This window comes from Bos indicus x Bos taurus, chromosome 20 (genome assembly GCF_003369695.1).
Source record: "Bos indicus x Bos taurus breed Angus x Brahman F1 hybrid chromosome 20, Bos_hybrid_MaternalHap_v2.0, whole genome shotgun sequence".
NCBI lineage: Eukaryota > Metazoa > Chordata > Mammalia > Artiodactyla > Bovidae > Bos > Bos indicus x Bos taurus.
Window position 1 is genome coordinate 16,745,204 of NC_040095.1, and position 15,764 is coordinate 16,760,967.

The window sequence follows — 15,764 nt, forward strand, 5'->3', positions numbered from 1 at the left end:
CACAGAAAGATACAGGTGGGAGAAAAGAAAGATACAGAGATTTCACTGCATTTGTAATGTTTTATTTCTTACATACTTGAAATATTACAATGGAAATATGGAAAACCAGGTAGCTCTAATCTTAGTCACTGAATTTTTCTCTTTACTTGATATAATTCTTAACTTTTAAAAAGTAAAAAAACTAAAAGCATCCACTTTTTAAAGATGAGTCAGGAATAAACTCAAAAGTACAAATTTTCAAAGTAGCATTAGCATTATCTTAAACCTAATCAAAATTCTCAACATTACAAAAATGTTTCCAAATATTGCAGTATCATCAATGATTACCAAGTTTTAATTACAAAATGCTGATGAAAAGTTGTAATACTATTTCAAATAAACCAAACAATTTTCACTCAACTTGCATAATAATCCCCTGGATCAAACAACATCATCATGCGACTCACAGGAATAGAGACTTACTCCACACAGTAGTTTCCCATATTATAAAATTTTAAAGAATCCTGAGTTTGAGGTTTTTCAGCATAAGCTCCCTGTGCTCCTTGCTTGCAAGGCCCTCCAATAAACCTTCCTTGCTCATAAAAAAAAATTTTTTAATAGTCCTATTTCCTCTTCTATTTGCCATGAAGTGATAGGACCAGATGCCATGATCTTAGTTTTCTGAATGTTGAGTTTTAAGCCAGCTTTTTCACTCTCCTCTTTTCACTTTCATCAAGAGGTTCTTAAGTTCTTCTTCACTTTCCGCCATAAGGGTGATGTCATCTGCATATCTGAGATTATTGATATTTCTCCCAGCAATCTTGATTCCAGTTTGTGCTTAATGAAGCCCGGCATTTCGCATGATGTACTCTGCATATAAGTTAAATAAGCAGGGTGATAATATATAGCCTTGACGTACTCCTTTCCCAATTTTGAACCAGTCTGTTGTTCTATGTCCGCTTCTAATTGTTGCTTCTTGACCTGTATATAGATTTCTCAGGAGGCAGGTCAGGTGGTCTGCTACTCCCATCTCTTTAAGAACTTTCCACAGTTTGTTGTGATCCACACAGTCAAAGGTTTTAGCATAGTCAATAAAGCAGAAGTAGATGCTTTTCTGGAACTCTCTTGCTTTCTCAATGATCCAATGAATGTTGGCAATTTAATCTCTGGTTCCTCTGCCTTTTCTAAAACCAGTTTGAACATCTGGAAGTTCAGGTTTCAAGTGCTGTGAAGCCTGGTTTGGAGAATTTTGAGCATTACTTTACTAGTGTGTGAGATGAGTGCAATTGTGCAGTAGTTTGAACATTCTTTGGCATTGCCTTTCTTTGGGATTAGAATGAAAACTGACCTTTTCCAGTTCTGTGCACTGCTGAGTTTTCCAAATTTGCTGGCATATTGAGTGCAGCACTTTCACAGCATCATCTTTTAGGATTTGAAATAGCTCAACTGGAATTCTGTTACCTCCACTTGCTTTGTTCATAGTGATGCTTCCTAAGGTCCACTTGACTTCACATTCCAGGATGTCTGGCTTGCTCTTTGGAAGAAAAGCTATGACCAACCTAGACAGCATATTAAAAAGCAGAGATATTACTTTGCCAACAAAGGTTCGTCTAGTCAAAGTTATGGTTTTTCCAGTAGTCATGTATGGATGTGAGAGTTGGACTATAAAGAAAGCTGAATGTGAAAGAATTGATGCTTTTGAACTGTGGTGTTGGAGAAGACCTTTGAGAGTCCCTTGGACTGCAACGAGATCCAACCAGTCAATCCTAAAGGAAATCATATTCACTGGAAGGACTGATGCTGAAGCTGAATACTTCAGCCACCTGATGCAAAGAACTGACTCACTGGAAAAGACCGTGATGCTGGGAAAGATTGAAGGCAGGAAAAGAAGGGGACGACAGAGGATGAGATGGTTGGATGGCAACACCAGCTCGATGGACATGAGTTTGAGTAAACTCTGGGAGTTAGTGATGGACAGGGAAGCCTGGCGTGCTGCAGTCCATGGGGTTGCAAAGAGTCGGACACAACTGAGCAACTGAACTGACTGACTGAACTGATACCAACTGGAGAAACTGGTTTTCCCAGCTGCTGTACTATTTCTATTCTGCCATAGCCAGCCTTGTAATAACATGTCTATAAGACTAGGAAGCCACACAGACCACTACAATTATATGTATCCCATCTATGTAACAGCAGCAATCAAGCAAGAGAACATGGACTCTGAAAGCCAAAGAAGATTTAGATTCATGAGAATCTATGTGCTTTGTGTGTGTGTATATGTGTAAATGTGTACATACACCCACGAAGTATGTGGGCTTGCCTGGTGGATCAGATGGTAAAAAATTCACCTGCGATGCAGGAGACCTGGGTTCGATCCCTCAGTAGGGAAGATCCCCTGGAGAAGGGAATGGCTACCCACTGCAGTATTCTTGCCTGGAGAATTCCATGGACAGAGGAGCCTGGCGGGACACAGTCCATGGGGCTGCAAAGCAACTGAGCGACTAGCACTTTCACTTTTTTCATATGTGTGCTGCTGCTGCTGCTGTGTCGCTTCAGTCGTGTCCGACTCTGTGCAACCCCATAGACAGCAGCCCACCAGGCCTCCCGTCCCTGGGATTCTCCAGGCAAGAACACTAGAGTGGGTTGCCATTTCCTTCTCCAATGCATGAAAGTGAAAAGTGAAAGGGAAGTCGCTCAGTCGTGTCCGACTCTAGCGACCCCATGGACTGCAGCCTACCAGGCTCCTCCGTCCATGGGATTCTCCAGGCAAGAGTAATGGAGCAGGCTGCCATTGCCTTCACATGTGTATACACATACAAATGCAGTTGTATGCATGTTTGTACATATATGTCTGAACATTTGCACATTGTTGCATGTCTATATGTATATGGTATCTTCCTACATTTCATTAGCCAGCATTTCTCACAAGTTGAAATTAGAACAGTAAACCTTACATACTACTGATCTTAAAAGTACTTAAAAGAAAAAGGAGGGGGGTAAACTATGCAACGTTAACTTAGTGCCTTACAAAACACTGTTTTCTCAAGAAGTTATAACAAATGAGACATAGCCACCAAAAGACATACAGCAAAGGGGCAAAAGCTATATCTGCAACAGCATTTCCTCAAAGTGCATTCCTTGGATATTAATGTATTTGTCATCTTGGACAGTCACAACACAATCAATGTACATTTTTAATGTTCTGATTGATGCTACAGGAAAGAGGATTATTTGAATATGTAGTTCAGTGTTTTCCAAACTTAACTTGTCATGAAACCCTTTTGCCCAATAATGTTTGTTAATGGGATAGAATTAATGTTCTGCTTTTAAACTGCTGACCAAAATGACTCATTTTTCTCTTCATTTCTTTCCCAAAAGACTCATTAAAGAAAGAAAAAAAAAAATCCAAGAAATTTCTCTTTTCCAAAGAAAATTTACCTGAAATTTCTATCTTTTGTAACACTTTCACATAAAGCATTTAATGTGTTCTCTCTGATACCACTGACAGAATAGCAAATAATATTTCCAAGAAGAAAAACAAAACTTAAAATCTTATAAATGCTTTATTCTAAATAAATAGACTTTATTCTATTTACAAAAGTAAATTAATTCCAGCAAACAGTATTCTTAGGAAGAGCTTAGATATTATCAATAAACTTCTAAGAATTTAAACATGATAAAATAAAACTAGATTCCCTTGTTTAAGCAGGGGTTCCTTAAACTATTTAATAATTATAGAATGATATTTAGAGTAAGTTATCACTTATTTATACAAAGTAAGTAACATTTAAGCAGAAAATCAAAAGATCAGTTCTATTTGCTTTTAGAATGCATCATGCTTCTGCAATTACGATGTTTTCTTAATTTTGTAATTTCCCTAATTATGTTTTCTTTTGTTGAACATTAAAAATAGTTTATATTATCATGTACACATGTGAAAATGAGAAAAATGACCCAAACCTTTGCTGGAAAACACGGTAATCAGGTAGGTTTAAAAAAAATTTTTAAGGTGGAATACTGAGAAATGATTAAATATGATCTTATCATAATTTGGGGGGTAAAAATCATTTAATTTTACCTACAAATAATTTGAAACTCGGAAAAAGACAACCAGATTCACTTTTTAAAGACTATGCTGGAGTCAAATCTAAGTACAAGACAAAGTACAATAAGTCATGAATATATTCTCACTGAGGCATAAAATAAAGCACTGAGGGAAAACCTCTTTTAAAAAAAAAAAGCTCTCTGAGTAATCAACATAAAATAAAGCAACAAACCTACTGAAGTGGAACAAAGCAATGAAGAAGTCATTATCAAGTTTTCAGTAACACAAAATCAAGAATATTATGTGAAATGCTACACATGAAGAAAAAGTCCTAAAAGAAACAATTTCAAAGTCTAAAACAAAACTAAAAAAAAAACTTCTCAAAACTGAGAGACAAAAAAAGAATCAACAGTAAGGATAAAACAGATTATGGTGTTAGCTCAAATGTAAAAATTACAAATTCTATCGTGCATAAGAAAAAGGATATTTAAGCTATAAAGGGATTTTTTTTTTTTTAAAGAAAACTGCCTTCTTTTATTCATACTAAAAAATTATAAATAGTTACAGATTAGTAGACTTTGGTCAATTTTTTTTTTCATTGACTAGTGATCAGAAGGACAAATGGCATTAAAAAGATTTTCTTCCCTCAAATCAAACTTCTCACCAAGGAACAACTACAGCATTGAAAGACTGCCAACATTCTAAAGAAAGATATAAACCATTTCTGAATTTGAACTTTGACATATGTTAAACTTATAAAGAACTCTTTTAAGACATGTAAGCAACATACCACTAAGTCTTGGTCCTGAAGCAAGTTACATATCGCTTCATATAACATGGGTCTTAAGTCAGACTTGAATCTCACAGAAATCCACTGACCGATGAGCCAAATCACCCTGCGTCGCAATGGCTTATACCTAGATGGGAACCATGCAATCAAAACGTTAGATACTTTAAGAAGCCTATGTCACTAAGCATATTTCATCATTTAAATCTAAAATGTAGTAAGAAGGCAATACACATTTTATACAAAAATCTAAAAGCTACTTTTACATGTACCGCAGTATAAATATTAACAACAAAGTTCTGATCTAAAAAACTGAAAATTCTTAGCAGACATATTATAAATCTGATTATTTTGTATTAAGTAATTACAACATAGATATATACATAAAAGCCAAGTTCACTTCTATTCCTCAAGTAACCAAAAAGAGTTCATCTTAATAGGTGTAAGCAGCTGATGTCCCAAACCCTGAGGCAGGAGAGGCTATTAAAAAGTAATGATAATAATAAAAATAAAGGAACTCTGGTACTCAATTTTCTAATCCCAATTCTGTTCATCTCACAAAGAGTATTTTGAAAACACTGTGAGAAATTTCTAGACTTGACATGTACATACACTTGTATCTCTACGGCCATCTTTGCTAAAGAAAATGAAGGTTCTTTAGGCAAAGGGAAAAACCACCTGTGTCCAAGAATTGTAGACACAAACTTCCGGTATTATATTTATTTAGTGGCAAGATGATATTTCTGGGTGACAATGTAGTAAACTAAGGAATATAACACACCTTTTAGAAAATTACAATATTTTAAGATTATTAAATACATATAAAGAATTACTCATTAAAGTTCCAATAAAAAGTACATTTCCTGCTCTCAATATGTTTAACATATCTAAAAGAATTAAAGACCACAAAACTTTAGACTAGGATCGCAAAAACATGAGAGAGAAGAGCAGGCAGAGGGAGATGGGATTTGAACAGCGTTTCCTGGTGGCTCAGACGGTAAAAAATCTGCCTGCAATGCAGGAGACCTGGATTCGATTCCTGGGTTGGGAAGATCCGCTGGAGAAGGGAACAGGAACCTGGAATGTCAGGTCCATGAATCAAGGCAAATTGGAAGTGGTCAAACAAGAGATGGCAAGAGTGAATGTCGACATTCTAGGAATCAGCGAACTGAAATGGACTGGAATGGGTGAATTTAACTCAGATAACCATTATATCTACTACTGCGGGCAGGAATCCCTCAGAAGAAATGGAGTGGCCACCATGGTCAACAAAAGAGTCCGAAATGTAGTACTTGGATGCAATCTCAAAAACGACAGAATGATCTCTGTTCGTTTCCAAGGCAAACCATTCGATATCACAGTAATCCAAGTCTATGCCCCAACCAGTAACGCTGAAGAAGCTGAAGTTGAACGGTTCTATGAAGACCTATAAGACCTTTTAGAACTAACACCCAAAAAAGATGTCCTTTTCATTATAGGGGACTGGAATGCAAAAGTAGGAAGTCAAGAAACACCTGGAGTAACAGGCAAATTTGGCCTTGGAATACAGAATGAAGCAGGGCAAAGACTAATAGAGTTTTGCCAAGAAAATGCACTGGTCATAACAAACACCCTCTTCCAACAACACAAGAGAAGACTCTATACATGGACATCACCAGATGTCCAACACCGAAATCAGATTGATTATATTCTTTGCAGCCAAAGATGGAGAAGCTCTATACAGTCAGCAAAAACAAGACCAGGAGCTGATTGTGGCTCAGACCATGAACTCCTTACTGCCAAATTCAGACTTAAATTGAAGAAAGTAGGGAAAACCACTAGACCATTCAGGTATGACCTAAATCAAATCCCTTATGATTATACAGTGGAAGTGAGAAATAGATTTAAGGGCCTAGATCTGATAGAGTGCCTGATGAGCTACGGAATGAGGTTCCTGACACTGTACAGGACACAGGGATCAAGACCATCCCCATGGAAAAGAAATGCAAAAAAGCAAAATGGCTGTCTGGGGAGGCCTTACAAATAGCTGTGAAAAGAAGTGAAAAGCAAAGGAGAAAAGGAAAGATATAAACATCTGAATGCAGAGTTCCAAAGAATAGCAAGGAGAAATAAGAAAGCCTTCTTCAGCAATCAATGCAAAGAAATAGAGGAAAACAACAGAATGGGAAAGACTAGGGATCTCTTCAAGAAAATCAGAGATACCAAAGGAACATTTCATGCAAAGATGAGCTCGAAAAAGGACAGAAATGGTATGGACCTAACAGAAGCAGAAGATATTAAGGAGAGATGGCAAGAATACACAAACTGTACAAAAAAGATCTTCACGACCCAGATAATCATGATGGTGTGATCACTAACCTAGAGCCAGACATCCTGGAATGTGAAGTCAAGTGGGCCTCAGAAAGCACCACTATGAACAAAGCTAGTGGAGGTGATGGAATTCCAGTTGAGCTATTCCAAATCCTGAAAGATGATGCTGTGAAAGTGTTGCACTCAATATGCCAGTAAATTTGGAAAACTCAGCAGTGGCCACAGGACTGGAAAAGGTCAGTTTTCATTCCAATCCCAAAGAAAGGCAATGCCAAAGAATGCTCAAACTACCGCACAATTGCACTCATCATGAGAAATGCTGGACTGGAAGAAACACAAGCTGGAATCAAGATTGCTGGGAGAAATATCAATAACCTCAGATATGCAGATGACACCACCCTTATGGCAGAAAGTGAAGAGGAACTCAAAAGCCTCTTGATGAAAGTGAAAGTGGAGAGTGAAAAAGTTGGCTTAAAGCTCAACATTCAGAAAACGAATATCATGGCATCCGGTCCCGCCACTTCATGGGAAATAGATGGGGAACCAGTGGAAACAGTGTCAGACTTTATTTTTCTGGGCTCCAAAATCACTACAGATGGTGAATGCAGCCATGTAATTAAAAAGTAATTTCCTTACTCCTTGGAAGGAAAGTTATGACCAACCTAGATAGCATATTCAAAAGCAGATACATTACTTTGCCAACAAAGGTTCGTCTAGTCAAGGCTATGGTTTTTCCAGTGGTCATGTATGGATGTGAGAGTTGGACTGTGAAGAAGGCTGAGGGCCAAAGAATTGATGCTTTTGAAATGTGGTGTTGGAGAAGACTCTTGAGAGTCCCTTGGACTGCAAGGAGATCCAACCAGTCCATTCTGAAGGAGATCAGCCCTGGGGTTTCTTTGGAAGGAATGATGCTAAAGCTGAAACTCCAGTACTTTGGCCACCTCATGCAAAGAGTTGACTCATTGGAAAAGACTCTGATGCTGGGAGGGATTGGGGGCAGGAGGAGAAGGGGACGATAGAGGATGAGATGGCTGGATCGCATCACTGACTCGATGGACGTGAGTCTGGGTGAACTCCAAGAGTTGGTGATGGACAGGGAGGCCTGTTGTGCTGCGATTCATGGGGTTGCAAAGAGTCGGACACGACTGAGCGACTGAACTGAACTGAACTGAACACACTCCAGTATTCTTGCCTGGAGAATCCCATGGACAGAAGAGCCTGGCAGTCTACAGTCCATGGGGTCACAAAGAGTCAGCACGACTAAGCGACTTGCACTCACTTCACTAAGATAAATAGTATTTGGGGCAGAAAACTAAAAAATGCCTTTTCAAGGGATAGGGACGATTTGAACAGCCACAGAGGTAGAAGTAAACAAGACTTGTATAGAGTAAATGAAGGAAACACAGTCTTCAATTTTGGACTGAGATCTCTGGAATTACCACATTCAACATTTGAGACAAAGAGAATGAAGCTCAGAAGGGTTCAGATTCTAAGACGACAGTCACTTCTAGGCAAAGTTAATAGCAGGGGTCAGTTTGTTCCTCAAAGTTTGAGTCCCAGACCCACAGGATCATTACCTGGAAGGATGACAGAATCACACAATCTGACCAAGACCTAAACCTTAGAACCTGCATTTTAACCAGTTCACCAGGTGATTCATATGCATATTAAAGTTTGAGAAATACGGGTCTAGACCAGTTTTGTCCAAAAGAAACATAATGTAAGCCAAATATGCAATTTTAAATTTTAGTACCCACATTAAAGTAAAAGATACATGTGAAAATTTCACATTTTCACTTATTGCAATATATTCAAAATATTATCACTTCAATATGTCATCAATATATATTTTACACTGCTTTAGTTTTAAATTCAAATTTTAGTTAATTAAAGTCATCTCCTCATTTGCACTGAGTATGTTTCAAGTGCTCAGTAACCATGTATACTAGCTACTGTACTGGATAGCACAGGTCTAGACTAAATAGCCTCTAGGATTTAAGGACAATCAAACTGCAAATCTGTCTCAATACTGAAGGCTTTCTCTCCATTAAAGGCTCACTAGCAACCAGAGGGCAGAGTTGAAAAACATTTTAATCACCACTGTCCCGAAAGGACACAGCAAATCCCAGTGCTGAAAACATTTCGTGACTGAATAACTGACTGAAAACTGAAAGGATAGCTACTTAATGGTGAAAATTACCTTTAAAGCATCTCTAGCTCACAATTCTATTGCTCTAAATATTTATAAAGTGATCCATACATGAATGGTTCTCTATTCATGTATTAAGGTAGCCATGTTAACTGTTCTATGACTACATACTAAGCATTCTAAGTACCACATTTACAGAAATAAATCACTAGAACTTCCCAATTCACAACAAAAAAGGCTTTTGAAAATTTTTAAGTGTCTAATTTTAAATGAAGAAAAATTTATACAAATTATGAAATGCTTTTTCCCCTTCCATTTTACTCATTCATTACCTAAAATTAAAATTGGGCAAAAGTCCTACTTACTAAGTTGTCGGACTGACCTTTACTACTGAATTAGATACCTTAATACAAGCCTCAAGTGTGTCCAAATGCTTTCTGTCACAGTGCCACTGCAATTTCTTTTCCCCACAGACTTCCACTGCTCTGTGATCCTCAGACAGCTACCTTTCATGGATGTTACTTGTTTATGCTCCTTTTGACATCAGCCCTAGCCTCTGCTAAGTCTCAGCTGGCTTCCTTTTGTACATAATCTTCGTCTAGAATTCAGAGATCCCTATCTTCCATTATCTCTGCATAAAATTTCATCCTGCAAACTATCTTATCAAATACATCAGACATGTCACAATCCACATTTGAAGTAAAATAACAAAATAACAAATGATTTTGCTTATTTTTCAGTTATAAGATTCAAGTCTTATTCCTTTCTACATGAGACACTATTAGCTAAGTCATACTATGATTTTTTTTTAATTTTAGGCGATTTTAACACCTTCTAGTCTTCATTAGAAAATGAGTAAGGTAAGATAAGTGTATAACAAACACAAGGTTTTATACTTGCCTGTTGTGAATGACTTGCAATTCTGGAAGAAGTTGGTTTTTAAACCACTGATCAAAATCAACACTGTCGAACAACTCATAAGCCGCTAATCCAACAGCATTATACACTAAGAAGAAGATTTTAAAAAAAGAATTAATTTCAAATACTGGGCCAAGTGCTAATTGTGCTTATGTAATAAAATAAGTCTTAAAGACTACTTTGAAATATGTAATAAGTTAATAAAGGGAAATCTACAATACATTAATCCAGGAAATTATTTAAACAAACATTTTAGAAACATTTAAATTACATCACTCTATTTTTTTCTTAAATATTCAGTGTTTTCAAAGAGAAAGTTACATTCATTTAAAATTATTCATGTCAAATTATAAAAATAACATCCGCTTCCAAATGGATGCAAGAATTTATGCTATGGTCCCTGATAACCCTCTTTCCAGCCTCTTCTCTCACCACAACCCCTTAAACACTATGTTCCAATTAAATCAAATACTCCCGATTCAGAACTTAACTGTGCTTGTCCCTCTTCCCTTCAAGCTTCTGTCCATACTGCTCCTTTTATCCGGAACCACGCTTCGCCACTTATTAACCCTCACTTATCCTGTGTCCTCACAGAGCACTTCTTTACGAGACGCTCCCTGGGTACACCAAAACTATTAATACCTTGTAGTTTTCCATGGCACTACTTGATTACCATCTATTTTAGCATTAATCAACTGATATTATGTTATAATCAACTGTACCTGATTACCATCTATTCTAGCATTAATCAACTGGTACTATGTTAAAATCAACTGTTTGCTCACTCTCTATCACCAGATAATTCCTAAATTTTAGATATCCTTGTAACCCAACTCTCCAAGCATAACACCTGCCACAAAACAGACACACCCTACTGAAGAAATAAATGTCTCTAAATCATTTTCATTTAACATACCAGCATCTTTGATTAATAGTGCATTCATATCCTCCACATTAGTGGGACCTATAAAAACAAGTATCAACAAGGGTAAATTAAAACTAGTTTTTAAAAAACACTTAAACTCAATTTGTTAGTTTCTCAATTCAGCTAACTACAATGTATTTTGTGGATATTAAATATATAAGAGAAAGTTTAAGTTTTTTTATCATCATCATTAGAGAAGACAGTTACAACAAGTAAAACCACACTACAGCTTTAGAAACCATTATAACATATTTGGAAAATGTTACATCAAGCAACATTCTAGGAAAATAAATGTAAAACTGTATTATATCCTGATTATAAGAGAAAATTTTTTAAAAGAATAAAAAGATGAATCCCACAATAGGAAAAAAAAAAAAAGAACAAGAATAGGCAATTCATACAAAAAGTTTTATTTTCCTAAATATAAAAAATAAGCCAGGTTATGACAATACATTAACAATTTTGACAACAAAATGAAAAATGTAAATGAGAACCATTATGTAACGGGAAACCAGAATAAAGAGCTGGCAGTCCCTGCATGGCTATCCAGGAGAAGACCACAGTTAAGACACAAAGAACACAGTTTACTTTACCCAGTACGCATATTTCTTTAGGACAGAAAGATTCCTAGCAAGTTTATCAAAGCACTTTTCTGCTGTTAAATATGATTTCTTAAGCATACAGCCCTATATAAGTAAATCACTCCAGACTAGAAAGAAAATAACTAAACTCTGAAATCACTATAAACCTTACCATCATAGAGCAACTTACCAGAGGGTAACCTAATTAGCTTAACCAATTTCCTGAAGTGGTTTAATAAAAATAAATGGATGGGAGAAAATGGAAATAATGTTCTAAACACAACAACAAAAAAGGTAACTTCAGCAGTATACTACCAAATTTACGAATCTATAATGTTGCATTAAGAAATTAGTAAATAACTGTACATTAGAAATCAATCTATATGAAACTACAATGAATGCTCACATTATCTTTTAAATGAACACAAAAAACTTGATGGATAGCTCATTTACTCCCTTGGTTTATAATTTAAGCGGGAACACTCCATTAGTTTTTTGAGAAAACAAAAGCCTAAAAAGTGAGCTACCCTCTGATGGTACAAACAAGATCAAGAGTCTCCTTCTCTACAGGAGATCCTCCTACCTTTATTTCCTTACATTACCACCTACTCAACACTTGATCCCTTACAATTCAACTCCTGCCCAAATCAATCAAATAATCTGTGTAAGATTCCCTTGCCCAGCAGTGTCAGTTAATTGCCAAAAGTCAATCAATCAACAAACAGTGACTCTGTGTACCAGACACTGGGAACAGGGTGAGAAAAAAAGATGTATTCAAGGCCTCCTCCCTGAAATTTACACTCTATCAGAATAGTCAGAAATGACAAATCACTTTTAATAGTTAATTACTTGTGTACAAAGATCAAATGCCACCCATTTCACTTCATAATTCTCTCTTAAATCCATTACATTCTTTCCACTCCCACCATCATGAAGCTAACATTTATTATTTTAACTTTTTCACCCAGTACTTCCCACAACATGCTCCACATAGATTCTTTCCCCCAAGCAATATTCATGACTGCCCACTGTTTTAGTATGCTTACCAGGGCAAAATCTAACTACCACAACCAAAGCCTATCTCACTTGTGAACTGCCATTCTTACTTTCTATTTTGAAGGCTACTCTCTCAGAAAAGCACACATTCAGTCTTTCTCAAATTCATGTCTGGTATATGATCTAGGAAACATATCATAGCAGGAACTCAAAATATTTTTTTGAATACTGATTAATAGATAAATCAAAATATCACAAAATATACCTCACCTTGAAGTGTTTGCATCATTTCTAAAAGTACAGGAGTTAGAGTCTGATTATATTCATGGAATATATCTATAAATAATACTTCAGTGCATGGCTGTTGGGAAAAAAATAAGTTTCTAATGAAAACAATGGTATACTGCAATGATTAATTCTACACAAAGAATACTCATTCTTAAAACTCTGAATATGTTTCCAATTCTTGATGTTTTTTTGAAAAAACTTTATTAGTGTTTTTCATAAACCCAATGGGAAATAAAATTATAATAATTTCATTCATAACGTGGAAAAGTTATTTCACTACTTCAATCATTTGGCATTATACATGCAAAAATGCAAAACTACAGAGAGGAAAATTTTCCATTTACATTTTACTTAATTCTTTAAATTTAAAAAGCAATCTGGAACCACATTTACTTATAGATTCAGGACTATAAATGACTGTCTGAAGAATTAGTATGTTAAAAATTATTTATTTTTCCTGGCAGTGACATAAGTAACAACAATAATTAATGAATTCAATTCACCACAGAGTTGTATTTTCTTTAACAGACACAAAGTACAAAAGAAATCACAATGTTCTCATGTGTAGAATAGACAGCTAATGGCAAGCTGCTGTGCAGCACAGGGAGCTCAGCCTGGTGCTCTGTGACAACAGTGGTGGGATGGAGTAGGAGGTGGGAAGGAGGGTCAAGAGGGAGGAGACATGTGTATACCCATGGCTGATTCATGTTAATGTATGGCAGAAAACCAACATAACATTGTAAAGCAACTATGCTCCAGTTAAAAATAAATTTTAAAAACAGAAATCACAATGTTAATTACATAAAAGAATGACTCATTTTCATTCTTAAAAGTACTAAATCACTAGTTGTTTCATAAAATAGAATACAATTAAATTTTGAAGGTATTGTGATTTATGTTTAAAATCAATTACAAATGTACATACTTCGATGTGTACAGATGAAATGATACATCATCTCAGATATCTGCTTCAAAATAATCCAAGTCGGTGAAGGAGTACTCATACAAAACAAGACTAGCCACGAATTGATAACTGATAAAACAGGTGTTGGACATAAAAGAATTCATGATATTATTCTGTTTCTCAATATATTTAACAGTTTCCATAAGAGAAAGTTTTAAAGACATAGAGCAGGAAAAAAATTTTTTTATAAAACTTTTAAGTTCTATAGAAGTTTATGGAACAGATAATGCAAATTATATAAACGAAAGTCTTCAAAAAAGAACAGTTCAAAGTCCACATCTGATAAACCTTCCTCAATGTCAGCCATATCAATAAAGTATATTTAAAAAGAATTCTATAACTGAAAGCAATGGGCTGGTCTCTGAGAATCATACTAAGTAGTAAGAGAAATAATGTACCAGAAGAAGCTTTATAATTACTAAAATATTTAGGAGGAAAAAAATGTTTCTAGCCAAAATGGTAACTTCCAAAATGTTTCCTATTTCTGCAATGACAATTATTTCCAATTTGTAAAATGAAGGAAAATTCAGTTTGCAAACCTCCAACTTAACAAAAAATTTCAGATTCAAGTTCATAATTTAATTAGGTGCTTTCTTCTCAAATATGGACTCTTGCGATAATAAATATGTTTCCTACCTGACTTAATGCTTGAAATCTTCAATATAGTATCATTCTCTAGTAAGAGTTACAGAAGCAAAAAAAAAAGAAACTTACAGAAGCATTACCCTTTTCCCTATCAATTTTCCTTTCAATCAGTACTCACCCTCAAACTGTACTTCCAAGAATCTCCCCCTGTTTCTTCCGCTGCTGCAATTAAAAATATGACAAATGATGCTCTCCACAAATGCAATAATGATGTTTCTAAAATCTCAGTTTGGAAAACCAAGATTTTCAGTAATATCAATATAATACAGCTGCAAATTATTATAAAATAACACAGAGCAAACAGTTGGGAACACAAGGCCTTACACAGATCTCTTTACCATAAGTTACAGATGACATCTGTGTACATCAAAGTACTCGTAACCACAAGCATTCTCACTTTCGTTAAAAAGTCTGTACGAAGACTTCCTTGGCAGTCCAGTGGTGAAAATCCCAGGCTTCCAAGGCAGGGGGCATGGGTTCAATCCCTGGTCGGGGAATTACAATCCCACATGCCACATCCAAAAAACAAACACACACACACACACACACACACTCTGTATGGAGAAAAGCTCAAAGTATTTGTCACTCTCTGAGTCTGTGACATTACCTGATACACTGTCATTCAATTCTGAGAAACATTTCATACAATAGTGATGTTTTACGAGTTTAAATGATTAGTCACATTATCCATAAATTTTCTATATTTAAAGTAAAATATTTCCACAACTCTTAAAACTCTGGGGATTCAGTGTTTCATATTATAATATGGTATTACTACATTAAAAAAGCAATACGAATCATAAGAGTTTAGCTACAAGAAAAAGCAAAAACAAAAAATATGCATTATACAGGGTACTATTATATTTTCTAAATGGATTAAAATATTTCTAAACAAAAAAGAAGGTAAGTCTTACAAAAATGTTTATGATGTTTTAAAAACATTGGAAATATATGTGTAAAACTACACAAAGGTATCCAGTCAAAGGGATGGGTAGAGGCTAAAACCTAGCCCATGTCTGACCACGGCAGAAGTATTAGGTTGGTGCAAAAGTATATTGCGCTTTTCCATTGTTGAACTTTGCCTAATACTGAAATGCAATCTTAAATAACCGTGCTTATGCTATCCATCACCTTAATGTACATTTTTAATTCTATGTTTTGTTGCTAATGACTTATT

The 15,764-nt window shown here is 35.6% G+C and overlaps 1 protein-coding gene across 3 annotated transcripts in view; it reads right to left on the reverse strand.

The window, feature by feature from the left end:
• Nucleotides 1–15,764, reverse strand: part of IPO11 (importin 11) — a 203,399-nt gene that overhangs the window by 126,305 nt on the left and 61,330 nt on the right. For all 3 annotated transcript variants that reach the window (XM_027519916.1, XM_027519917.1, XM_027519919.1), the window contains exons 12-16: nt 14,706–14,749; nt 12,961–13,051; nt 11,105–11,152; nt 10,171–10,276; nt 4,815–4,941 (exon numbers count right to left, since the gene is read on the reverse strand). In XM_027519916.1, coding sequence (XP_027375717.1) covers nt 4,815–4,941; nt 10,171–10,276; nt 11,105–11,152; nt 12,961–13,051; nt 14,706–14,749 — 416 coding nt within the window. The remainder of the gene's footprint in view (nt 1–4,814; nt 4,942–10,170; nt 10,277–11,104; nt 11,153–12,960; nt 13,052–14,705; nt 14,750–15,764) is intronic.